The 26,959-nt window shown below is 38.2% G+C and overlaps 1 protein-coding gene across 1 annotated transcript in view; it reads left to right on the top strand.

The window, feature by feature from the left end:
• Positions 1-1,075: 1,075 nt before the first annotated feature.
• Positions 1,076-26,959, top strand: part of LOC143353969 (UNC93-like protein) — a 32,083-nt gene continuing 6,199 nt past the window's right edge. The window contains exons 1-4 of the mRNA XM_076787597.1: positions 1,076-1,213; positions 13,437-14,051; positions 17,756-18,042; positions 26,161-26,386. Of these exons, the coding sequence (XP_076643712.1) occupies positions 13,786-14,051; positions 17,756-18,042; positions 26,161-26,386 (779 nt within the window). The 5' untranslated portion in view covers positions 1,076-1,213; positions 13,437-13,785. The remainder of the gene's footprint in view (positions 1,214-13,436; positions 14,052-17,755; positions 18,043-26,160; positions 26,387-26,959) is intronic.

Genomic DNA, 26,959 nt, shown 5'->3' with positions numbered 1-26,959 from the left:
TGAAGAAGAATATGGTACAAGAGGATGTTGTATACTTATTTTGAGTATATTCAAATGTGTAAGAAAATGAATTCCGTTTCTACCAAATTCTGTTTGAATCCTAGTGGGAGAGGACAGCAGTAGCCAGACCATCCTGACATCAAATGTTGAAGAATTACTGTCCGTCTTTCCAACACTTGCTTCTACTTGAAATTGCATTGTACTTAGTTAGTGATATTGCACATATTTATCCAAACGTGTTTAAAATTAATAAAAATTAAGTAAGAGTATATTCATGAAGGTATTGTTGTATATTTGTTTTGTTTAAGAAAATATATATTTCCTTTACACGAAGCTCTATTAAAATTATAGTGGAAAAGGACATCAGTGATCACACCACTGAATAAAATTAAAAACCCTCGAACCCAGTCGCTTATGTGATGCTGCAGGATGACTTATAATAAAGACCCAAATTTGAACAGTAACAAGAATATAATCTAAAATGTTTAAAATCAAAAATGACCGATACAAAATATTACACATTTTATAATGGTAGCATGTACATTATCACAAATACTAAAGCAGTATTTACTATTACCATAAACAATTTTCGAAGCCGAATAAATTGTTCCAAATTCTCATATAAAGAAATCTATGAACACAAGCCACGATTTCTCCATTTCCCAGTCAAACTCCAAAGGATTTCTCGTGTTCTATTGTTCAGACAGCAATGTCTGTAGTTGAGCATTGACACACGAAGTACTCTAGCTTCTCTGTCTACCTAGCTGTGAAATACAAAGAAACCAATCTCTGGCGTCAAAGGCGTGCAAAATTTTCGATGATCGTCGTCGACCACATCAGAGAGTGTGATCAGTGTTCCGGATCAAAACGCTAAGAAATTGTGAATCAGGAGAACGATAGGAGGACGGTAACAAGCGGGCGTGTGCCAGGAATAGAGATGGTTTGTTCTGGATTCGATAAGCATCGAAAGCCCTACTCAAATAGCTGCGCCCGATACACGGTTACGAGCGGGAACGTACGAACGAAAAAGATGCTGGTGGGGCACCGGTGATACGGCGGTTTGACCGCGTGATTTCGTGTTCGATCAGTGCTATTTTATCCGCTACGCTCGTAGAAACGACCGGCCGGGATCGTGCACCGCGAAAAAGATGGTGGTACGTCGTGTGCAGGTGTGAAAACCACTCTGCGCCCAGGGATTACTTTCATCGCGGAGGTGAGATCGAGATTGGATGGATTCTTTGATACGGCAATCAGGATTCCCTTTCAGCTGACGATAATCTGCAGACGTTCGAAAACTTTGATTACTGCATTTCATTTTAACGGTTTGTGCTTCGGCTCGAGGCCCATGAAAAGTGATTTTTTTTCTATCTTTGAAACTGTAAGAGTTTATGAGACAGATCTCTTCGTGTTTGAAAGAGCTCATTTTGGGAACTACATAACAATTTTTTCATTTTAAAATATTTGGAAATTGTGATCGATCTACTAGACAACCTGTCAAAAAGGCGGTGACTATTGCTGATTTCGATTGGTTCATTTTATGTTAAAAATTCGGTGGAATTTGTGCAGTGTGCTATAATATTTAGTGGCTGAATGAAGGATTTCTTTTATCGTCTCATATTGTTTTTTATTGATTAGAAATGGGTAATTTTGTTTTTTAAAAATCGTAATTTCACTATTGCACGTTTGGCGAACAATGTACTGGCATTTTGTTGGTGGTCGTAAAAGTTCCGTAAGCCGACAAAGTCTTTAAGATACATTAAAGACTCGGCGGAAGGGTGGGCAATGACCAGGAATCGAGATAATGGTCGTAAATGCTTTCAAAGCTATCGAGCTGTTAAAAATACATAAAAGATTCAGTGGAATAGGAAGACAGTGAACAGACATTTGGATAATGGCAGTGTGACTGATTTTAAAGATTCAGTAGAATAGAATGCCTAAGAACTGACCCCTCGTAATTGTTAGAGCCGTGGAAACTGTGAAAGTTTTCAAGTGTTTTAAAGGATCAGTAGAACAGGCGGGCAAAGTACGGACATTAAATTCGCGATTTTCAAAGTTTATTAATTGTACAACGTAGCAACCAGAATTGTAATTTATTTAATATTAATTATTGCTAGAGACTATTTAACTCTCGAGGAATCGACTGTGACTCAATTCATATCTAGTAATCCCGTAAGCCTGTTATTTAAATTGTTGCTAATTAATGCTACATTGGAAGTAGAAGTGGACACCAGTGGTCAGACACGCAGTTCTTAGACGCATTTTTATATTATGCAATTCTGATATCCGATTAAAATTAGCATTAAAACAACCTGCGCAATTTACAAGCTGATTATAAGTGGCTTAAGTCATGTTTATACACAGAGTGATACTTAAGAGGTGACACAAAAAGAAATAATGAAGAGATAAGAATAGCGAATTAAAACTGGCAATGAATATTTATGAATTCATATTTCATCAACAAACACACCAGTATTGCCAATCTTTCTGGTAAACATATTCTAGATCTCTGTGTACATTTATGTTTCGTTATGTCTGTTCATTACTGCCTGTTTCTACTCACAGCAAAGTCTATAAAGACTCTTATAAAAATACTTAATACGTTATCAATAAACTATTAACAAGAAATAGTGATCAATAAACTGACACAATAGTAGTCTCATTAAACAGGAATGATTTTCAATTAAATTCCACAAATCTGATTCCACCGTTGTTTTTAAATTATTATGGAACATCAGCTAGTTGTTAAGATGTAATGGAACAGTATGCAAAACATTGATAGCTCTTCATCATCGCTGTTCATTAAAAGTGGAAACAGTAAAACATACAGAGACACGATGGTGTCCATGTGTAAATTATGGATATTTATACGAGTGAAAACACTTCTACATTATTTTTTTTAAATGATAAAAATAACCTTTATAGAGGAACCGTATTTATTAAAACTCCCAGGATATTAAAAAAATTAAAATCATGCTAAACTTTCATTAAACCATGCCTTTCGTCAGGTATACTATAACCACAGGTGTCTTACAATCAACGTATCAATTGTTTAATCAATTTTTCTAGATTTTATCTCTCAGTCAGAAAAATTCGATTGCACTTTTAGTTTGACTTTTAGTGTTTGCCAGTTGAATCATCAGATCAGAGACACCATGTACACATCTACATCATCGTGGGATTGTGCAATTATTTCCCAGTTTTCCACGATTAATACCAAAGCGATTACTTGTCATTAGCTGAATTATCGTCTGGCGCGTGGATGCCATCATGCGAGCGAATAAAAGTCATCGCCGCACAACCATTACCATGGCGATTCATTCACGAAGAAATGGCCGCGATTCAGGCATAGTTTCCTTCGGTCCTTGGAAGAAAATTATTGAAATATTGTCTCCTCGCAAGGAGATGAGTTCCCCTCTCGGGAAAAGCCTTAGAAAATTCAATTTGATATTGCGCGCCGGAAACACGGCCCCGGCACATTGTTTGTGATCCCATGATCGATTCCGTTGACAGAAGTCGAGTGGACTCTCGTTATAAATTATTGGATCTCCTACGAGCTAAATTATTCAAGCAATTATCGCCGGAAGATGGAGCTTTTCAGGTAATCAACTGCTGTTAAACAGTGCCTGGATGAAAGTAATTAACTCCGCGAGCCTGACCCGCCGCTCTCGAAAGAAATCCGCCGCCTGCAAGAAAGTAATTAACATGTTGTAATAAGTGACGCGATAAAGGGGCCGGTCTGTGACTTACGGGGAAATTGTTCGATTATGTTACACGGATCGATCGGACCTTCGAAACGCGGCTGCGGGAATAAAAAAAAAGGAACGTTTTGCGACTCGGCTCGCTGAATAGCACGGCGATTTGAATTAATTACGGTTCGTCGACGCGGAAGCTTTAAAAACGTAATTATTCTACTACGTCAGGGCTCGAAATGCGAAATTCCACTGCTGATTCCTTCGCTACAACTGTTCACTATAAATTACTGGACACTGTAGTCCAAACTGCATGTAAAATCATATCACAAATTTTTAAAAAATTCAAAGGAAAAAAGATTTAGAAAAAAGCAGTATATTTAGAATCATCATATTGTACTTTATATGCAACGATACAGCTTAGAACGGATGAAACAAAGCATTGCAAAAACTATTACGTTATTGTTTTTTCCATTGGAAATAGAAAGTACGACGCTGCATTTCATAATTAATGTTACTATAATTAAACACAATGGTACCTTATATATAATGAAATGATATTATCAACTCCATTAATTAGCTTTTTATTAATAAAATCTGCAATTATAAATCATTTTTACATTGTCATGTTTAACTGCAGTGAGTTGATAATAATGGTTAATTAAGCGCTACAACAATTAAACGGCACAATTAAACAACAATTAAACGGCTCACAGGAGATACACAATACGAAACGATTCATGATTAGTTAATATTATTTCAATATTGTAAGCGAACTGTTGAAGATAAACGATATATAAAAAAAAACTATGAACAAGTTTTCTAATCACTTTGCATTCTTGTAGCTTAACAATATATCGCATTTTCTGTTTCTCAAAATACTATAGAAATTTGCCTCGAGGAGGAAAATTACATTAAATTATAAGTAAACATTTCCATGTATATTCTCGCAAAACTATTACTCACACATTACAAAATTCAGTGAATTTACCTCGAGTCACATGAAAGTAATTAAAGTATAAAGTTTATGAAGTATAAAAATTTTTATTCCTGTAAAATTATTATCTGTGTATTATAAAACTTTCAATTTGATTACTTTCTCTTCTTCTTGAAAGTATTATCAGCAAATTGTCTGGCAACAGATAAATTACAGCACAGTAGCGTTCTCCCGCAGTATTCCCGTCAGACAACCATAATCGAATCACGGACGAAGTTTCCAATAAACGATGGATTTCTTCTTTCCCGGGATCAGGTTACGTTAATTTCTCCCGTTTCAAGCTAACGTGATTTTGAGGAAGGAACCTGTCGTTACGTGTTAGAGCCTCATTTTTCCCGCGGCGGAACAGTGGTTTCGAGGTCGATCGTTAGTCAAAAATAATTAGGTAGGTTCTTTCGACCGCTGTGATTTAACAACGTCAGCGACTTTGCCCCTGCGGGATCGTCGAATAGTGGAAAATTTGTAAGGTTAGACGCCGGTGTTTTGCCAAGAGCAGGGAATTTTCATTAATTCCTCGGCGCGTCAAATGAACGTTCAAACTTGTCATTAATCTCCCATAATAGGGAAGAATGTTTAATTTATTACCTCGAAACGTCAAAGTGTCTCATTTAATTTGAATCGTCCTATAGAAACATTTATTCTTTCAAACATGAATAGGTATTTTATTATATTCAAATACTTAATGCTTCAATTTCCGATAATATAAAACCCTTAAAAAAAGATATAGGAACTGTAGATGTATTCACTATCTAACTCTACAGGGTGATTCATATTAAATGTGTAGTCCGAATATTAATTTTCAAATACATATTATTTAGATCTTAAAGTATGCAGAATTATCAAGGACAAAAATTCTAATTTGTAGGCACGTCTGTGCATCAATGAAATAAAGCTAGAGGGCGATTCAAAATTAATGTTCCATTGAAGTGTCGGACTAAATAGAAATTTTCAGAGACATGGAGTCCTTGAAAACAAAATGATCCTTCGGTCTTGAATTAAAGGATCCTCGTATGTAATAATTAATGAGATACTGTTACAGGTTGATTCAAAACATACGCCCCATTGCAAGTATCTTGAAACACTTGAATCATGGGAGACGATATAAAGAATCCGCGAATAGACGCAGAATGCAAATTACCGAAGAGTCTGCAAACCGATCGATGCAAAATGGCCGGACAATCTTCTCTCCATGGTCACGATACGTTTTAAAGCATTGCGACATTTAAATTGCGTGATCGAATGCTGATTGGGCGTTTTTTCCTTGTTAGAGACGTACGCTCGACTGGGCTCCTCGAGCGAGCATCTCGTGAAAGGAGCCAGGAATACCTTAGTCCCACCAAGGACGAACGATTCGCACGTGTTGGGACAATCGCTCGCCAGGATACTGATCGGACACGGTCGATCTAATGATTTATTGAATGTGCTCGAACCGACTCCGATGTTATCTAACGCCAAACATTTGCCTCCGCTTTGCGAGAAAACGTGCAGAGCCAATCGCGATGCTTACCTGCATTCTCTGCCGTATTTGTTCCGTCATTTACCTGCGCTCGATCTCGTTAATTAGCATTTCGTTGAAACACGCCAATGCCTTCGATACCGCCCGTTTCTTAATTGGCATTCGATTGACCACGTTCTGTCTAGATGAAAAAAAAGAACCTTGTCAATTACCGTCGTATTCGGTGCTTGATAAAACAAACTTTTTTTTGCTCCACTTCTTGATCAGATTGTACATAGTCATGGTTCGTTGAAAGCGCTAGCATTTACGGGATTTTAAATGAATTATTAATGATGCTTATCGGCGATCAACTTTTATAGTTGTCTTTTGTGTTTTCAAGGGAACGCAATTTATAGGCGTGGTGCAGATTGATAACGGAATTTCGCAACACCCGGTACGCCTAGATTAGAACAGCTCCATATCGGAAATAATTATACTAAGATTTTTCATTGTCACTTGTGCTACAGAAATGAATATTAATTATACTCCTCTGGCACAGGTTGTTAAAATATCCTGTATATGACACTTTGTCTTTGCAATTTATATTCGTTTACTACGTTACCAGAATAGCGGAAACAATGTACTGTCATTTTTCATTTAATATTATCAAAATTCCTGTTAATGAGTAGGGCAATTTTATTGTATTTTCTTTACGTGTGTAGTGTTATCAGAATAACTAAAATGAAACGGACAAACGGATGTATGCTCGGACGAGCAGAAAAGCAAAATCGTATTTTAGTCGGTCGATCGTGCAAGTAGAATCAGAGGACGGTGGTCAGACATGGAAGTTCGAAGCGTTTTATAGAACCAGCAGAGCCACTCCAACGGATTTCTATGACATGTATCGTTCAAAGAGGAAAAACCTGCGCGTTATACAACTTTTGCTGAATTTTGAATCCTTGCCGCATTCGTTTGCCTTGAAATCGATGCCTGCCAGTCGCATAATACACATACATGGCTTGGCGGAGTCGTTCAGGTATTGGTGTAGAAACATGCATATTCAGAAACGTCGGTATTGCAACACCGAATCGCATGAATTCCTTCTGCGATATTTATTCTCGTTGTTTCCGTATTATACGACAATATACTCTATCTTCAGCAAATACGTAGACTTTTTCCTTAACTAACATTATCGTTCGGAATACGAAGATCAATATTGATACGACGCAATAACGTACATTATCAAACGAATGTTTGTGATCGTAAAGATAAGCGGCAGATTATGGTTTTATTGAATAGAAAGTTAACTTATATTTTTGTTTCGGAAGAAAAGCGGTTTCTTTTAACAAACTGGCTATAAATTATTATTTTTTCAGTATTGAGAACCATCGACTCGTGAGATATTGGAAACAGAAATTTAATGTATTCCATGCAAATTGCAAAATCCAACGGCCCAAAAAAAAGTTTTTATTAGCATTTTTTTATAAAACATTTGAAATTCAACTGAGCTTTTCAGAAACAGTATCCAACCCATTGAATATTTCCGTTCGTAGAAATATCGCGAAACTGATACGTCTGTAGTATATGTAAACATGCAGAATTTAACATAGATGAGGTATATTCAGCATAGCAATTCGCATAGCAGTTTGTACATTATTTTTTTTATAATTTCTGCCTTCACAAATCGTGACAATTAAACAACTCTCTTTGTTGGCAAACGCCAATTCAATATTTACTAGTTTCGAAATTTCAACTTTCAATAGCATGGGAACATCAATGGGATAAATTACAACTTTATAAATATTACCATCCCGAACTGGTTGACAGCTACGTAATAAATTTTCTCGAGGAATCGCAAAATATATTACCACAGAAAAATTTAGCTTTTAACATGATGAAAGCATAAATAGAATAACTTATATCTTGTTGCCCAAAATTGACTGGCAGCAAAAAATAAATTCGGCAGTAATTAATTTTGTGAAGCAATTGTATTAACGAAAAAATTTGTTCATGCAGAAGAATGGTGTTTAAAAATTTCCCGTTACAGAAAGTTTAATGCGATTATGGCATGAATGGTCTGAATCGTATTTTTGTGAACATTGTTATACTTTTATAAACCGACTGACAAAAATGCAATAAATTTTGTCAAAGCATCATGACAATCAAGGATTATTTTACTGCAGAAAAATGGCGTTTTATCACTTCCTATTGCAGAAAATTCAACTTTCAATCAGGTGAAGGCATACATGAATTATATTTGTGAAAATTTAATTTTTACAAACTGCCTGATAGGGACGTAATAAATCTCGTCAAGCAACAACGATAACAAAACCTGTTTTAATAAAACATTTCGAAGCAACTACACGAACGAATGTGTGCATAGTAAAGAGGAACACTAGTTTGAAAGTAGTACAGTGGGCAGGACTGCAAAGAAGGTGCAGGTTCGAAGTAGAAAAATCCAATAGAGTCGGTTGGCGGTCAAAATTAGCTACAAAGTGGCCAGGCACGTACAACATTATTCGCGGGCAAGTTAAAGTAACTTCCCCGAGCCGGCGGTTGTTTCACAGGTTTTACACTTCTCCCAAGTATCCTCATTTCTCTCTCCCCCCCCCCCCCCGGTCAGTCTACATTTTTCAATGCCCTCCGGCGTGATACACTGCCGTCGACATTCCCTCCACGATTTCTCTTATCAATCATGCGGGAAGATACGGCATCAAAGAACTTCGTGATTGAGTCTGCGTGAAAGGGAAAATCCAATTACTTCGATCTACGATTGTAGAAAATTCCAAAATTGATTTCACCAATTCCACATGCTACGAAATGTCGCAACAACTGGCTGTAACATGCATATTGATTGTATGTTCGATAATTATGATTACTTATGGATAGGATTTTTACGTAACATAAAAATTGTTTATATCAATCCCAAGGTACAGAAGTTACATGGATATGTATGTCTTTGCCTAATAATTTAGTAGAGTTGGAAACAATGCAAGAGTGTTTCTAAAGTCATTAAATGCTTTTACTTTTTAACATTCAACGTAATCATTTCTATTATAAATGCATAAAATCTGCACGCACACTCGTGGATTCAGTCCTCAAATAGCAATAGGGTTAAACTTCACTTTGGCAACCCATAAATTTTTACCTTTTTCTTATACAATCCTGTACAGCTTGACGAGAAAATTCCAAACATTGAAGTATTAAGGCAAGGAATTCACTGGTTCAAAAGTTATGCCATCATTGAAATTCTCGTTGTAATTCTCATTCTAATAAAAAAGAAATTTATACAGACACACGATCTAATAATATACAGGGTGGCCCACATAACTCTTAACAGCTCAATATCTCGAAAACTATGCCATCGATTTTAAAGTTCTTGGTCTTAAATTGCATGGATCTGAAGGGCCTTTCTAATTACAGAAGTGTGAAGTTTCCCTTTAAAGGGGGCCGGGGCATATATACAGGGTGGGGCATTTTAAACAGGTCACCTGAATAACTCGCTCGTTTTTGAAGATAGGAGAAAATGCATTAGACCAAACTTACTTGCTATCGGGGGGCTCATAATCTGGTATTACCAATTTTTCTGTAGGTGGACGCGTAAAGGACATATGAAGGTCAACTTCATTTTTTTAAATGGAATGTCCCATTTTTTATACCATAGATCGATAGAGAATCAAAATCTGAGTATAAAAGCGTTGACCTTCATATGTCCTAAACCTAATAGTTAACGAGATATTATCCAAAGAAGAAAGAAAATTATTTCGATAATATCTCGTTGACTATTAGATTTAAGACATATGGAGGTCAATACAGTTTTACTCAGAATTCGATAATCTATCGATTCATGATACAGAAAGTAGGTCTTTCCATTTAAAAACACAAGGTGACCTTGAAATCTCCTCTACGTCTCCACCCACGCAGAGAATGTTTGTGTCACAATATATCGAAATCCACAAAACTCATTTTTTGAGAGTATTTGCGCAAATGGTCGCCTAGTTAGAATTTCTAATAAAAGCAAACGCGCATATTGAGTCGACATGTGTGGCAAAAGGTGCAGGGTAATTGACACGTCGGATCGACATTGTTCTGCAACGACCGGCTCGGTCATTCACCAAGATAAATTTGTTCGCGCCATTCACGCTGAACGTCCTCGAGTGCAGTGCCCTTCGTCGGTGCAGTTCCCGCAGTTGCGGATCGTTTCGCCGTGCCGCGACGATAGATAGTAAACAGACCGGTTATCTGTAGGTCGAATCCATCGAACGGTAACCATAGTGCGGCGTGTCATTATTGGCACGTGATGCAACGGTAAGAGAATTATCGCTCGTTAAAATTTATCTTGGCGAAGGTCCGATCGCCGTGATCGAGGGATAAATCACTAAACGTCGGGCATGAGTGCGTTTCACCGACGATCCTCGTGCAATCGATCGTATTGCATCTAAACGGGACTCGCGGTCTACGCAGTCTGTGCATTTAAGTGCTTTCAAAAACAAATACAAAACTCTGACAGTCTTAGAAGAAGAATAAAGTAGTCTCTAAATATCTGAAACGTAAACGCGACTCTAAACACGGGGGAAAAAATTAAGTTTTCGAAGTAATTGTTAGCATCAGTTCATGATACCTCAGGATTCGTTTATTTGCTTGTATGTTGATTGTGCAATGCAGTAAATATTTATGTATCGAGTTTCTCCCATGATGAAATACAGACTTCGTTACAAGATTGTAGGCTTCAATGAATTTATGAATTTTTATTATTTGTCAATTGATAGAATTCGAAAGGACGTTTCTTGGAGAATCATTATTATTAGGAGTACTCATATGTAATCAATTATTTGCAAAGAATTTGTTTTGCCTTTAGTTCTGTACCGATGTTGAAGAGGAAACACGTATTTTTTTACAGTTTCCGATAAAGCAGCCTGTGTTCAAAATATTCTAAAAAGCATAATTTATTTTTACAACCCTGTAATAAAATGGCGGCGTCCGTACCTTCCGAGGATCATATTCGTCATTGCATAGTTTTTCATTTTCATGCGGGATTTAATGCAACGGTAACAACAAAGAAAATTTACGATGTTTATGGAGATGTATTGAAGGTCAACAAGTGTCAACATTGGTTCAGAAGGTTTGCTGCTGGTGATTATGATCTCTCTGACAGGCCTCGAAGTGTACGACCAGTTGAATTTGATAATGACACCCTAAAATCTCTATTGAAAGCTGATCCAAAATTAAGTATACAAGAATTACCGAGAAGCCTTGGGTCCACATGTCAACTATACAAAGGCACCTACACGAAATGGGAAAGGCATATAGGCAAGGAATGTGCGGAAAAGTTGTAATACAGCAAATTGACAATACCCGACCCCATACAGCGAAACTCACCCAGGAAAAAATCAAAGAATTGCAATGGGAAGTTTTACCGCACCCCACGTACTCATCGGATATTGCTCCCTCTGACTATCATCTTTTCAGATCTCTGGAGAATTATTTAAGAAATAAAACATTCACTTCTGTAGAAGATGTAAGAAGGCACCTTGAGTCATATTCTGCTTCACAAACCCTGGATTTCTATAACAGGGGGATTGAAAATTTGCAGGAAAGACGGCAAACTGTCCATGATAATGATGGATATTACTTTTTTAGTAATTGATTACTTATGGGTCCCCCTCATATTTTTGTTATTATTATTGGCACAAAGAAATATTCTTGTTAGAATATATGTTCAAGACGTCGATAGATAGCGTCTGCGTTTACTCGGTCCATCTACAGTGTTTACTCTATATATATGTCCCAAATGCCTAGCCGATGAAAGTTCCAGAACTATCCCCACCGCCACGGGGTATGCTCCGCGAGGGGCCATTCACCGAGGCCTCTAGAGCTTCACTGCCTTCTTCTACGTTCGGCGCGGATCAAAGAATAGTATCTCCTGGCCGATATATGTCCCTGGTTAGACCCGTCTTTTGGATATATATCGAGTAAAGACTGTATGTTTTTATCTTTCTTATTCTTGCTATTACAAGTATACGTTCTTTGTTTTCTTTATATCTCTTTATTAAAAATGTATTCTAACATTGTGAATGATTAATATTTGAGTTTTCCATTTCTTAACAATTCTTCTCTTCATATGATTTTTATATTATGAAATAATCTATGAACGCGGAAATTATTATAAAAGTCTTTTAGAATTTGATTTTCACATTGTATTGTAGTATATATTTGTTTCTTAGTAGTGCGTTTAATTGGAAGCTTTGTAGAATATGGGAAAAATAGGGAGATTGTGGTACAAACGTTTTTTAACCTTGAGAAAATTCGTTAAACTTGCACAATTTCAAGGAAATTGTGGTTTTTCCAATACCACGCGCGGAAAAAATTTTTTTTTAACGTGCTATACATCAATTCCCTTGGATTTTTTCACGTTGATTTCAAATCTGGTGTCAAAATTTGTCTACGACCTCAGGATATTGCAAAAAATAGATTTTTGTGACAAAAACTAATGAAATCATTTTTTCGTTGAAATGATTTGAAAACACACTAGTTTGAAGGTATATCGCATTCTCATATATAAAACACAATAAAAATAATAATAACGAAGTATTTCAACATCTAGAACATCATTGCTACACGAATAATATCATTTACTCAGGTAATTAATACCGTGTAATTAGTTGCGTGAGCAGCAAGCAAATGAGCATCGACTAGGCTGTTCAAGGCCTATTCTACTGATACAAGTTATGGTTGACACAGTTTTTACTTCCTCTCTGGTCATTCGCCTTTGCGGTTCTGGTAAAGTGGTGAAGTTACTCTTATCTCACCGTTGTAAAAAAAGTACAGCCCGAAGGTATTATGCAAAGAATCTTGAAGACATAATGGCTTCATAAATACAGTTAACGTTTAACTGCAGAATAAAGACAAGATTTTCCCGATTCTCATTAGAGATCTCACTAATAGCCAATTCAAAGTGTCTAAAAAAATAACGAGAGACGAGACACAGGTTTTCGTGGTCTGGTACCATACTACTCGAATTATTTTCTTAACCCTCCGTAGGCAATTTGGGTCGTTGATATTCGGGTCTAATATTTTTACCGATTCAGATCAGTAGAAATTTTTTCAAAATTTCTTTCTCACTTCATGCAGTAAACGAATTGTTCTAACTTCTTTAAAAAAAGAATTCAAGTCGTGTGTGGTCCAATTTTTAAAAATTATCGTCCTTTTAAAAGCGTCCGAATATTACTGCAAGTGGCTGTGAGGGTTAAGAAAGTGTCCAGATACTTTTGAGCGACAGTGTACAATAATACCTGACAACGTCTCTCTGTTTCAGGATTAGCAACGATCAGCAGCCGGCGCAGAATTATGAAACGGTGTGGTGGTTCGGTCTGGCTCTGTCGAAGCAATAACGAAGGATCATTAGCAGGTCGTCGCTGAAAGTCGCTCGAAACACTTGAGGGCCATTGATAAATAAACGGTCGAGACAGAGATTTTCCGGTGTCGGCAATCGCGTTGGTAATATTTCAATATGATATATTCCATGATGCGCCGAGGGACCCTCGTCGCAGCTCTCGACGAGTAAAGCCGCGTTTCTACGAATCGATCCCGGCCCCGGCGCATGCAAACACGATCGAGTGATCGTCTGCTCTTGATCTACCGATTCGGGATCTGTGTCGAGAATCATGTCGCTCGATAAAACCGAGACCACCGGACAGTTCGTGAAAGTACCGATGGAGAGCACCGGATACCAGCCATCCGAACGATGGCGGATCACCAGGAACGTGTTGGTCATCGGGATAGCATTCATGGTGAATTTCACGGCGTTTATGGGAGCCACCAATCTTCAGAGCTCCATTAACGCGGACCAGTCCCTCGGAACCTTTACCCTAGCCTCGATTTACGGCAGCCTGATTTTTAGCAATATATTCTTCCCCACGCTAATTATAAGGTATAGTACCATCATTTTGATCTGTTTTCATGGCATGTTCTTTACAGAGAAAACGGTTTTTGGTTGCGATCATTATGGAGATTTACAATACGAGATTCTATATTTTTCAGGATTTCTATTCCTCTATTTTTATATTTTTCTAGTTCTGTTTATTTCATTATTCTTCAGTTTCTCAATTTTTCATTTCTCTGTGATCTAGATTTTTTATTTATTTATATTTGCCTTGTTTTTCTACATTTCAGTTTTTCGATTTTTCTTCGAGTTAATTTTTTACATTTCTGAGATTTTACTTTTAAATTTTTCTATATTTTTATTTTTCTGTTTTTCTAATTTACGATTTCTGAATGTTTCTCCTATTTTCCTGCAACTCCATTTGTCCACTTTTCTAAGATTTTACCCCTCTATTTTTGGAGATTTTTATCTTCCTAGTTGTTTTATTTTTCTATTTTCTCAATTTTTCTACATTCGTTGCTTCTCTATTTTGCAGTTTCTAAGGTTTTCTGTAACAATTAATTAGAAAATACTGCAACGTTTCCGAAAAACAGATCACTCTGTTGAAAAAATATAAGATTCAAAAGTACAATTAAGTCCAAATGTACGAATATGTGGCACAAAATTGAAAAATATTAAATTTTATCTTTATCATCCCAATTACAATACTCGAGTTATGTTCATCCTTTCAATTTATTCCACATCTATCACACGATTGATAATAATCAATGGAAACAGAGATGTATAAAATAATCAGTCAAAAAACACAATATTAAAAATTACAACAACGCCGGTATCCCGAGCGCATTGCCAAGTGAACGTAACGTCAATGACTTCCGTAAACCTCAAGCCATTTTCGTCGGCAGGCCAATAAATCTTCCGTGCCTATGAAGGAGGGCGGTTTTCCGCGCTTCTTCCGGTGGCAGGGTGGAAAAACTGCCGACCTATAATTTTCGCGTAACAGATAACACAACGGAACATCGCCGGCGCGGTACGCGGTGTGTGTGTGTGTGGTGGTATTTAAAACGCGCACGGCGCGAAACGTAAAAGCGTCTTTCCGTTTCTCGTTTTGCCATTGTGCTCGAGAGCACACGTGACCTGTTTACTGTGAAAAGGGTCAAACGGTTGGAGAGCATTTACCTTTTGTATCTTTTAATCCACTAGGTTACATTTTATTTAGGGCGCAAATAAAGCGGAAAGGGTTGGGAAGAGAAATGGAACGAGAGGGCGTCGCTCGGCACAATCTCTTCTCGCCTCTTTCGCCGTTTAACAGGGTTGTAACAATCTTGACAGTGCGACGGAAAGGCCATCGGCACACCGGCAAAGATTTCTTTCGGTGTTGCGAACCCAGGCTACGACACACCAGCCAATAAACTTTATTATTGTAGTTTATCGTCCATGAAATTTTCAACTTGGCAATGGCACCCGTAATCCGGCCTGTCGTCGCTTCCGGTGATCGACGCGTCTTGCACACGCCCGGTCGGATCTATTAACGTTGTGACGACGCCTTTCTCGGCCAATTCATATTTTTCAATGGGAGTTGCTTCACTTTCCTGCGTTGTTCAAAATTTCCAGGATCATCAAAATTGTTAGTCAATCAAAATTGACAGGATCCGTTTCACTTTATGAATTGAAAACAATTTCATTACTATTTATAGCTATGTTTCTATGAACCGTGGGAGGAGATACAGTACATTAGCATTATTTTTAAAATATTAAATCCAGAGGATCCTTTTTCTTCAAAATTTATGCAAGAAACAGGGACCATCGTACATTCATTTTCAAATTCCCTCATACTTCATATTTTTTAGAATTGCACCTACACAGTTTTGTCAGAACCGCACAAATATTGACTTGCACCACTTTTGCATTGAACGGCTTCGATGATCTACGAATTTATGAACTTGTCGATCGAGACCCGTATGTCAAACCTAATTTCAACAAAAATGACGGATGCGAAAAAACAAACTTATATCACACTGTGAAATTCGCGAGCGGTTAATCGGTTTTCACCGTGTCGCGTCATTAAAACGATGATTCTATAATTGACTGGGTCGATGGTAGGTTTGCCCCGCGTCCCCTTAACGGTTAATTACATCCGAAAATAGCACGATCCATATTTATGGCCAGCCAATAACAAGGCAGATTATCGCGCAGAGTAATCCGCGGAATTAGAGGAGCCAATTCGCTTTGCGAAATATCGCTCATGGGTCGATTCGTCTTCTGTTTTCCCGCGAAATATTATTTCGACACTACGCGGCGACGCGACGGCGCACAATAGTGTCAAATGGCCAAAAAGGGGCAAAAAATCTGTAATAACGAAACTATCCAAAGAATTTGTTTGAACATTTGTGGAGAGATTGCCACAGGTACAACGCTTATTTGGCAAAAAATTTTTGTAAAAAGTTGTTAACATTAAGTAATATGGGCTAATCGAAAATCTCTGTTTTCTGCCCATTTTTTATTTATGGAAGCATACAACAAATCCTTTAATAGATTTTGGTCTGGAACTAATAGTTTTGGCAAGGTGTAATATTGATCTAACTTTGTGCAAAAAATCATGAGACCCTTCGAGACCCTTTCGCCGCAATTTATGTTTAAATATCAACTTTCAGAATTTCCTAGAGTGAATCGTGCGGAAGTTACGATTATTTGATGTTCCAGGTGAAATTTTTTAGAAATATTTCTAAATAATAAAGAAAAATGTGAAGTGCATATGATTTATTAATTTTTTATGTATAAAAAAATATTTAATAACAATTTTTTTTATCTTACATAAATTATTTTTATAGCGTTCATTGGAGCACTACCAAAAAATACCTGTTGCATTTTTGCGACAGTGGTCCAGTGAACGAAAACTTTGTTTATTTAACATAAAAAATTGTTATTAAATATTTTTTTATATGTATGAACGTCACATTTTTTTATTATCTGATATGCATCCCTTCAAAATTTCACCTGAAACATCAAATAATCGTGACATCTGCGCGATTCATTCTTGGAAATTCCGAAAGTTGATATGTAAACTTAAATTGCGGCGAAAGCATTTCGAAGTATCTCATGAAATTTTGCACAAAGCTAGATCAATATTATAACTTGCCAAAACGATTAGTTCCAGATTTTTTGTATTTCTCCATAAATAAAAAATGAGCGTAACGCAAAGGGGCTTCGGGGTAGTCCATATTACTTAATGTGAAACAACTTTTTTTGGAAAATTTTTTTGCCAGTTAATAGATGAAGCCATTTGCAGTAACCCATATGATTTGTAGACCCCTAAGTATTCAATTATAGGCGGAGTAATTACATAACTATCGCACTAAAAACTGATGAATTCCCAGAGTAGCGAGGAAATGGTTATTTACCATGCGTATATCTCCGTAAAAAAATTTTTTTCAAAAATCTGACTGGCACATCATGCGCGCACTATTAGGCTATACAAAAATTAATTTTTTTTATAAAAATTGAAAATTTATAAAATGGATTTTTTGCCGCCTTGGCACCACTGCGCGGCGCGGCGGCCCGATCCGCTTGACAAGAAGTGAAAAGGAAAAGACGAAGAGATTGACCGAATGACAGGAGCGCGAGAGGGGCGAGAGGGGAAGGCGAGGAAAAAAGAAAAGAGAAACTTTCTTGCGGACAAGTTTGCCGAGCGAGTGAAGTTCCAGGATACTCGGACCGTAAAAGCAATCTTATCTCGCGTTCTCTCGTTGCAGCTGGCTGGGTTGTAAATGGACGATATCCTTGTCCATCCTGACTTACGTGCCTTTTATGGCCGCTCAGTTTTACCCAAAATTCTACACCATGATACCGGCTGGCCTCCTGGTCGGCATTGGCGCGGGACCACTTTGGTGCGCGAAGTGCACTTACTTGACGGTCGCAGCCGAGGCTTATGCAACCTTGTCCGACGTGGCTGCGGATGTACTCGTTACGAGGTTCTTCGGGGTGTTCTTCATGTTTTACCAGATGGCGCAAGTCTGGGGCAACCTTATATCATCGGCAGGTACGTGCGCCTTGAATTACTTCGCGAGTAACGCCGTTCTCCTGCGGGCTACACCTTCGTGTCACCTTCGTATGGATACTGTCCCCGTTTCTCCAGCTACGCCTGTTTGCTGGTGTCAAGTTAATACAATGGTCAAAAATTAACACTGACGCTACCGACCATTAGAAGGGACTGTTTTGCCTTATAATAATGACAAAATTGTATTTATTCAGAGTTTGTAGAACTCTTATTTCAACGTCAGCTTCAGCATGGAAATTTATATAATTACTACTAGACTGCGAATCTTTATGCAAGATAAAAATTACCCGAATTGCGACAAACTGGTGAGAAATAAAAAGTTAGTTTCTTTCTTTAATGTGTGTAACGCTCTGAAATAGTACAATATCATTTTTAGATTCTTCTAATGTCATTACTGTTTTAAATTACATTTTTGTCATAAATGCATAAAAACTGCAGTCTATATCTATGAATGCACTTTTATAGTTTCAAGCATTGTGAAATAGATAATTTGAGACCGGTTATACGACCAGCACTGGTGGGTTTAGTATTAATGTGATGGGAAGATAAATATAGGAATACTATGTGGTTTCACTTAACTCAGATCTTGTGTATTAAGAAAATTAACCGAAATTAAAGAATTAGGGTTGTACTAATTATGTAATTAGACACAATTACATTTAAGTGCACAATAATGATAAATTTAATAAATTTTTATTAGAGTCCACCTAGAGTATCTATGAATTATAGTGTACACATATATAGTTATTTAGTTCGTAGATCAAATAAATGTTGTTAATAACAATTATTAATTGTTCAATTGTGCATTCCTCTATATTATGACACGCATGCTTACGTCAATAAATGTTTTTTTTTTCAAAAGCACTTAAGAAAACATTTTTACATAATTTTACATTGTTGATTGTTATCAGCAACCACTATGATAATTATTGTATTAAATGAGCAATCAAACGAGACTTGCGTTCTAAAACGTTCTTCCTCATTCTAATTAGCACTATTAGTAATCAATTGATACGAATCATCGTGTGCCTCCAATCCATTTTTTTGCTGGATGATTTACACTTCAGGTAGTTCATAAATTCAAATTGTGCCACGCCTTCTGCACTACCTTCTGTACTGTTATTTTCGCGAATTTGAACATATAATATTAGATTCCAAGAAGGATAATGATTTCGTTTTATCTGTTTTTTCTATGATTTTCCACAATGAAAATATCTAAAGAGAAAGTAAAACTGAACTTATACAATGCTGTGCCTAAGCTGCATAATAATAACACATAATTGTTTTCCAACAGAAGCATGAAAGAAACATGAGTAACTGTGAAGCTAGTTTTACAGTAAGACACATGCCATACTCATTGAATGCTAAACGTTCGAAGAACATATGTATAACATTTCTTGGAACAAAACCACATAAAAGCATTGATTTATGTTCTTAAATTATCAAAGAAAATCAACAAATAAATATTGCAAATTTGTTTGTGTACTAATGCAGTGACAATAACAATGGAAATATCTAAACCAGAAAATTCAGTATAATAATGACTAAAAAATACACAATGAATAAATATCAATTAATGCTTCATGTTGAATCAGAATTGTGAACGAAAAAATATGAATATTATTAATCTCTTCTAAACCAGGATCAAATTTAATTTCTTTGATATCAATGCTTAGCCATTAAAATGAGCATAAGCGCGCAATAAAAATTAATTTTCTCATTCTTCTTGCGAACTATTAACAAAAGATAAAATATTCTATGGATTAAAATAAATTAAACTGACTGAAAGAATCTATAGTTAACCAACAATACTCGATGGAATTGTAAATTCATTGAATGAAAGGAGAGCAACCAGAGAGCAAATCCAGTGTGGGTCACTAATGACCCAAGCGGAATGCGCTTTCGCAACCAGCTGTTCTCGATCTCGCCTTTGATATAACCGCCATCAAACTAATGTGAACATTATTCCATAAAACTGATTGGAAACTGATTTAACGACAACTAATCAATCGTCTTAAACGATGTTGCGGATTAACATAAAATCGCACACTCGAGCCGTGTAAATCGTAATCGGCAGCACAGAAGCAATTCCCGGATTCAGGCATGAATCAACTTTGAAAGTCTGTGGAACTGTGATGAGGTAAAGAATTACGCAACGAGCGTGGGATACCGCGCTTGCGGACTACATGTCCTTCGATCAGCTCGGAGATTAAAAAAGACTGGTTAATTAATTAATTTTTACGACGATGCAAGGACGCCGGAACGTTCTATTTTTTCCTATAAGTTTCTCGGCCCGTGGTTCCGATGAAAATTCAAAAGGGAGCGCCCGGCATTGTTTCCATTTTGTGGAATCGCATCGCAATCAAAGCTTTTATCCCCGCAAGACGGGACGGGAAAGTCAGCGTGGATAAAAAGGGAAGGCAGTCGATGCCGGAAGCTTTAAGTGGCAAAAGCTAAAAGCGCCACTGCTACCCTTTTTGCCAACGGTTTTCCAGTGTACCGGCGGAGGAGTAATTAAACTGACTTTGGTCTGGTTACTGACGACTCACTTTCACTCGAATAAAAGTTCTCCCGGGAGAAACCTCGCCGTAATGCAATTCGTAGATATCGCCGGCAACATGTTAAAGAGGTCCAAGTAGTACCGGAAACAGGACGACGAATTCAAATCGCGAACTTTGCGCAAACGGTGCCAAAGATTTGGTGATGTAAACGAGATATTTAACGAAATGTTTACGAAAATCTATTCGGTCAGCACCGTATGATAGGCAAAATAAAATTTGTTCAAGGTTATATTTTTTGAGATTTCAAGGTTATCGAAGTCTATTTAAATGGAATGATATATTTTTATTATCGCTGTATGATAGCCGAGATCAAGACGAATCCAACGACCTGTACTATTATGACCTTCACGTGACCTTGAGTACGAAAAATTCATAAAAGTAGGACACTTGATGCAAATAGTGAAATAACGATGACATTGGGCCCCCCTAGGGTTTCAAGAAATGTTTTTGAACCTTGACTGATGACTGTAAACACGCTTACAATAAATTGTAAACACTGATAGAAATTCTTCTCCTAACGGTGACTCCAACCAGTACGTTTAAGAAATTCGTCGGGATTTATTCGATTGAGAAACATAAAGTTACTTTTCTGAAACGATGGTGTACAGTGATGCAGAAAAGATAGAAATGATTTTAGTTTGTGGTGAGGCTAAAAGTAACTCAGTACAAACATCTCAACTGTACACGGAAAAATACCCTGAGAGAAATTATCCTACTCGATAAAGTTTTGACCGCATAGTTCACCAGTTTTGCAAAACATGGAGTATTAAATCATTGAACAGAAAACGATCAAAGCCTGCTACTGGAGAAGATGACGAAACTTTTGTATTGGCTACAGTCAATGTTGATCCTATTACAAGTTGCCGAAAAATTGTACGTTCTTTAAGCGATTTCCAAAGTAAGTGTGTTCCCAATATTGCAACGTCATTTTTATCCATACCATACTTTCTTATATCAGGAGCTTCATGGCAACAATTTTGAGAATCGTGTTGCGTTTTGTACATGTACACTGCAGCAAATACAAAGAAATGAACATTTCTTTTATGACGTTCTCTTTACTTGACGAAGATATTTTTTCTAACCATTTTTTCACATAATATACATTATTGGTGCACTGAAAATGTAAGTGTTTTGTGTGGAATCGTTGGTGTTAAAAACTCAAGGTCACGTGAAAGTCATAATATTACAGATCGTTAAATTCGTCTTGACCTTGGCAATCATATAGCGATAATAAAAATATATCATTCCATTTAAAAAATCTTCGATAACCTTGAAATCTCAAAAAATATAACATTTAACAAATTTTTTTGCCTATCATAATATTTGCCCCCCCCCCCTAAAACCATCTAATGTCTTCGTCTGATATTTTTTTCTACCAAAAAAATCAAGCGAGATATTTTGGATGCTCGAGTAAGGTGAAACTCCCTGTATATTGGAAAACGTGATTTGATACTGATATATTTAAAGTTTCTCCCTTCAAAAAGAGTCGTCTTATGAGAATAACAAGATTAAATGTAAAAGTAAAAGTGCGATTTTTAGTCGAAAATCGTGAAAAATGGCAATTTTCCCACTTTTAATAGTCTATAACTCGTAAACGAAGTAACCAATATCGGGGAAATTTTCAGAATGAATATAATTTATTCGAGCGAATCAAACACATTCTTTAAATTTTCAATACAGGTGAAGGAACAGGGTTATATAAGGCGGGTGCCTTAGAATGAGTGTCCAAATCAGGTGTACGTGACTGAGTCGTTTATTTACAATCAAAAAGTGATGTCGCGAGAGCGTCTGGGGTGGTTCGACTAAAACCGGCGATTCGCTTCGACTCGCGGTTGAACTGTTATTGCAACTTAGCAACGACCGGACTAGACTCTAAGTCACTCGGCGGATACGCGGCTGTGTCTCGACTTCGTGACTTCCGGTTCGCGTCGGTAGTCTCTGCCTTATATCTTCAAAAATGCTTGTCGGCTGATTGGTGGAAGTCCTTGCGGGGAACTTCCACCAATCCGTGCATTTTGCATAACACGCCCACGTTCCACGCCTCTCGTGCGTGAGAAGGGTGAGCGTGTCGTTCTGTTAAAAATCGAATTTTGGTGATGCAGCGGGGTGTCTTCCGGGCCCCGTGCTAAGTGCGGTACGTGACTGCTGGCTTACGTCAATGGGCCCAGCTTTCCCGGGTGATAGAAACCAGGCACGCGTCGCTGGGACACTCTAGGCTGGAGACCCTTAGACTACCCAAAATTTATGGCGTCCACTTGCGCTATTGAGTTCGTCGCTAGGAACTACAAGGACACATCTGTCCGCTAAGTGGCCAAAAACGTTAAAGACGTTTTCTCACAAATAGCGTCTTATGCTGTGCAAACCATAAATCTTTCTTGGTGCTGGTGCGCTGAAGATTTCTCTTCCGGCGCCCCGCTAGCCGCTACACAGGCTCAGATAAAAAGCTGAAAAAACCAACTTTTACTATTTCTTTTGCGATTCCGACCAATTCAAATTTTTTTCAAAAATTCTTTACGCCTCGTCTAATAAACTAATCCTTCTAACTTCTCAATAACATTCAAGTCATTTGATCTAATTTTTAAAAATTTATGTTGTTTCAAATAGTGTATAATCAGTTTTGTTCCTTACTGTAGAAAGTACTTGGTGGCCTTCTTCAGGGTTCAGACTTACTATTTCGAATGATATTCTACACAGCTCCATCTAATAAAATTAACGAATTAACAGTCCCTTTGCCCACAAACTACACAACTCTGTCTGGTAAAATTCACAAGTTAACAGCCCATTTCCTACAAATTCAGCAGGTCCTTCTAATTAAATTTACTAATTTACACTCGTGGAACGGTGGCAAAAATTGCTGCAAAATTAGTCAAAAGTGAAGACTTCTTTACTTGCAGAATTTTATTAACACAAATAAATCATGATCTAACTGTTCATACTTTTTCAGTAATTTATTGTTCAATCTGCATTCGTTTTCAAATACATACCAGTTTAGGGTCGAAAGTGTCATAATAATCACGGTAAAAAGTAACAAAGTTATTATCCAAACATTAAATCTTTATATTCTGAGACTTATCATTATTGGTTTTAAGAACTGAAAGTGTGATCGTTACACGTGTTATACCTGTGCAAATTAATTCATGACTCTTGCAATTAATCAATTGTAATCTCGTTTTAAATTCACATACATATGTTAATGCAATCGATAATTATCATCGCCATAATGTACTTTGATTATATGAAACTGTACAACAAATTTAAACAAAAAGCAGCACAGATTAAGATGTAACAGGTTCAGTTTGTCAGAAAACATTTCAATAATTAGTCGTACAATTAGAATCGAAAATACGACTTCCCGTCACTTGTTCGACAATTCACGGTATTGCGTGCTGTTCCAACCCCGTTTAATGGCATAACGAATGAAATAAACGACGAAAGTAGCACCGAGGGGATACTATGACCCTAAGTTTCCTTTTAAGGACAAGTGTATCGGTGTAAAAGTAGCTAAGTCCCGCGGGAGCACAGAATTTATTCAAAGGACATCCGGCTCGATCTTCGGAATTCGTAGGTCCTGAAAGTTTTAATGTTTCCTCAGCGACGGCGCAGAGAACGGAGATATACGAAATCGCAGCGTCACCGGCCATTGTCGCACTAAGTAGATAGAAAAGTAAAGTCGCCGAATCGGTCACGAAATTCCGGCTACTTATCGAGTTTCAGAAGTTCCCGGCGCTTTTGCGCCGCTCGATCACCAACTGCCGTGACTCGCGTGCACAATAGACAACGGGTCAGTGGTTTTTCTTCGACGGCGAATTGGACACGGGAACGGGAAATGCTGCTGACACGAGATTTCGAACTCGGACGTATCGACTGTTCCGTGATAGCTTTTCTGTCGATCGGATGTTGCGCATTAAAGACGCGCTTTTGTTCCCGAGAAAAAACTTCTTGAAAGAAATAACAGTGCTTCGCAGTTTGTCAAAAGATATACTGTATTTTATTGTCGGTCATAACACAAATGCTTTCAGTTATGTTTAGTATCTCCACCCATATAGAACAAGATTTATTATAGAATTCGTTAACCCTTTTTTCGTGAGAAAATGCTTTTCGCATACCCCGGGGGAGTGTCCCCGAAGACTACCCACTAAAAACTCACGCCCACCTAAGCTACATGGGAGGTGCCTGGATCACGCGAGTACTCAACAGGGCATCTCCCAGCTATCATGCTACCTGGGGGAGGGAGTTAGCCTCCCCCGTTGCCTACTCTATTAGACCCCGGGAGGAGGGACCCGCCCGGTGCCATCATCCCTGGAGCGTTCGAGTTGGGCTTCCCGAGCCCCAACTCGATGCACCCACAGCTCCCGGTATCTTCGTGCCTCGCTCGAAGCGGGTGTCCCGAAGGAACCTTCCCTGGCCAAGGCATGAAGACGCCGTCACCGGTAAGAAAGGGTCGTCGTAGGTGCGATCCGGCGAACCCCGACCCTTCCCACCCCACCACCCACGAATCCCACTCCCCTTGTAGAGGAGGGACGAACCAAGACCCCTCACACCGAGGGTTATGCCGGGGGGTGACGACCCAATCGGGGGGGGGGGGGCTATGCTCCCGCCCGGGGGCCGGGGTCAGAACCCCGTAGGCCCCGAATCCCTCCCTGGTGGGGGCACAGTGCGACGCGGGGACCCACCCCCCGCGCAAAAACCCCTCCGCCTCCCTCTCCCGGGGGCACCAATTGGGGCGGGAGTGTCTCCACCCAACGCCCACGACCGAATGGGGGCTCACGCAGATACAGGGGACGTTCCCACACCCACATTTCCGGGTCTCTCTTCCGGGCCCGCTAGAATTCGTTAACCCTCCGTATGCTATGCCGGAGAAGAGTTGTGCAGAATTACAATTGAATTACTTCAGGAATTATAATTACAAAATAATTAAATTACATTGTAATTCAGTCATATTGTAATTTATAATTCAGATCTTCATTCAATTAAACTACAATGTAATTCGTAAGTCCAATTGGAGTACAAATATAAAATACTTTGTAATTAAATTACATAAAATAGGGCTAAAATAGGTAAAATACATAAAATACCCTATAATTTTATAGGGGCTATAATTTAAGTTCTGGGCTGTAATTTGTAGAGCTGTATTTTAATTATGTATGTTGTATGTTATGCAGTTTAATTACTATATGATTGAAATACAATGTAATTCAATTGTGTAATTGAATTACAACGTAATTGAATTAGCATAACTCTGTGCCGGAGTCATTCGTGACCCGTAGCGGTGGGGAATAACCTCGAGCGACCGTCAATATTACAAATTCATTCCCATATAAGACGACGCTTTTCATTTCGAAATAAGAAAATCGCTTTCCCCTCTTCTCCTTCTTCATCCGAAATACGGCGAAAGCCGGTCCCGAGCCATCGCCTTACGTCGAAAGAAAACTGTAGTGAAATATCGGTGTGGGTCAGAAATGACTCCGGCATCGGTCGGAACCGCAGGCGTCCGAGGGTCAAGGTGCGAATAGTTTATGAGAAATATTTTTATCCACAGTTTTGTCTTACGGAATGGACGCACTGCCAACGAACATAACGCTGAACAGCAGCGTGATAGCGGAGGCATGCGGTGCCAACTTCTGCGGCGCAACTTCTGGCGACGTCGACAGCCCTAAGCTGGAAAGGCCTCCCGAGGAAAGGATTCACCTAATCTCCGGCATTTATTTGTGCTGCATGATAGTCGCATCCTTGATTGTCGCGTTCGGCGTCGATACGCTCTCCAGGTAAAATCGACGATAACTCGCTAAACCGCGCAATTCGATGCAACCCCGACGGCTTAATAAAATGACGGCACTCGCGGCTTAACTAACCATTGTTGTTGCCGAAGTTAGTCGGACCGGTATTCACTAACGCTCGTAAATTACGAAACTGTTGCGATTTATGGCCGTTGCTCGGAGCGAGGCACTAGACTGCTGATTTTATGGATTCATAACATTATACCGGTCCGGACTGTAAAACGCTGGACAACGGTAACGAATCGAAAACGCGGGATGGAATTTTAATGAACGCGTGTCCCTAATTTCGAAGATTTGTCGCTCGCGTTTTCAGTCGATTTTCATTAATTGCCGGAAGTTTGTTGTCGTTTTATTGCGGAACAGAAAATTTCTGTATCGACTTTCTGATCACGTTCTGTCGTCGACAGGAGCCAAATAGAAACGTCTTCCTTCCCTGCGAAAAATAAAATCGTAGATTAAGTTTTACTCAGTGGTTGTAAAGCGGATGCTTCCATCTTCAAAAATCAAAATTTTTTAATGTTTTTTTACAGGCGTATCAACTTGTGGCATTCTCGATAGAAA

The sequence above is a fragment of the Halictus rubicundus genome, chromosome 1, assembly GCF_050948215.1.
Source record: "Halictus rubicundus isolate RS-2024b chromosome 1, iyHalRubi1_principal, whole genome shotgun sequence".
NCBI lineage: Eukaryota > Metazoa > Arthropoda > Insecta > Hymenoptera > Halictidae > Halictus > Halictus rubicundus.
Note: the sequence above shows the minus strand (reverse complement) of the source record. Positions and strands in the feature narration are given on the sequence as shown.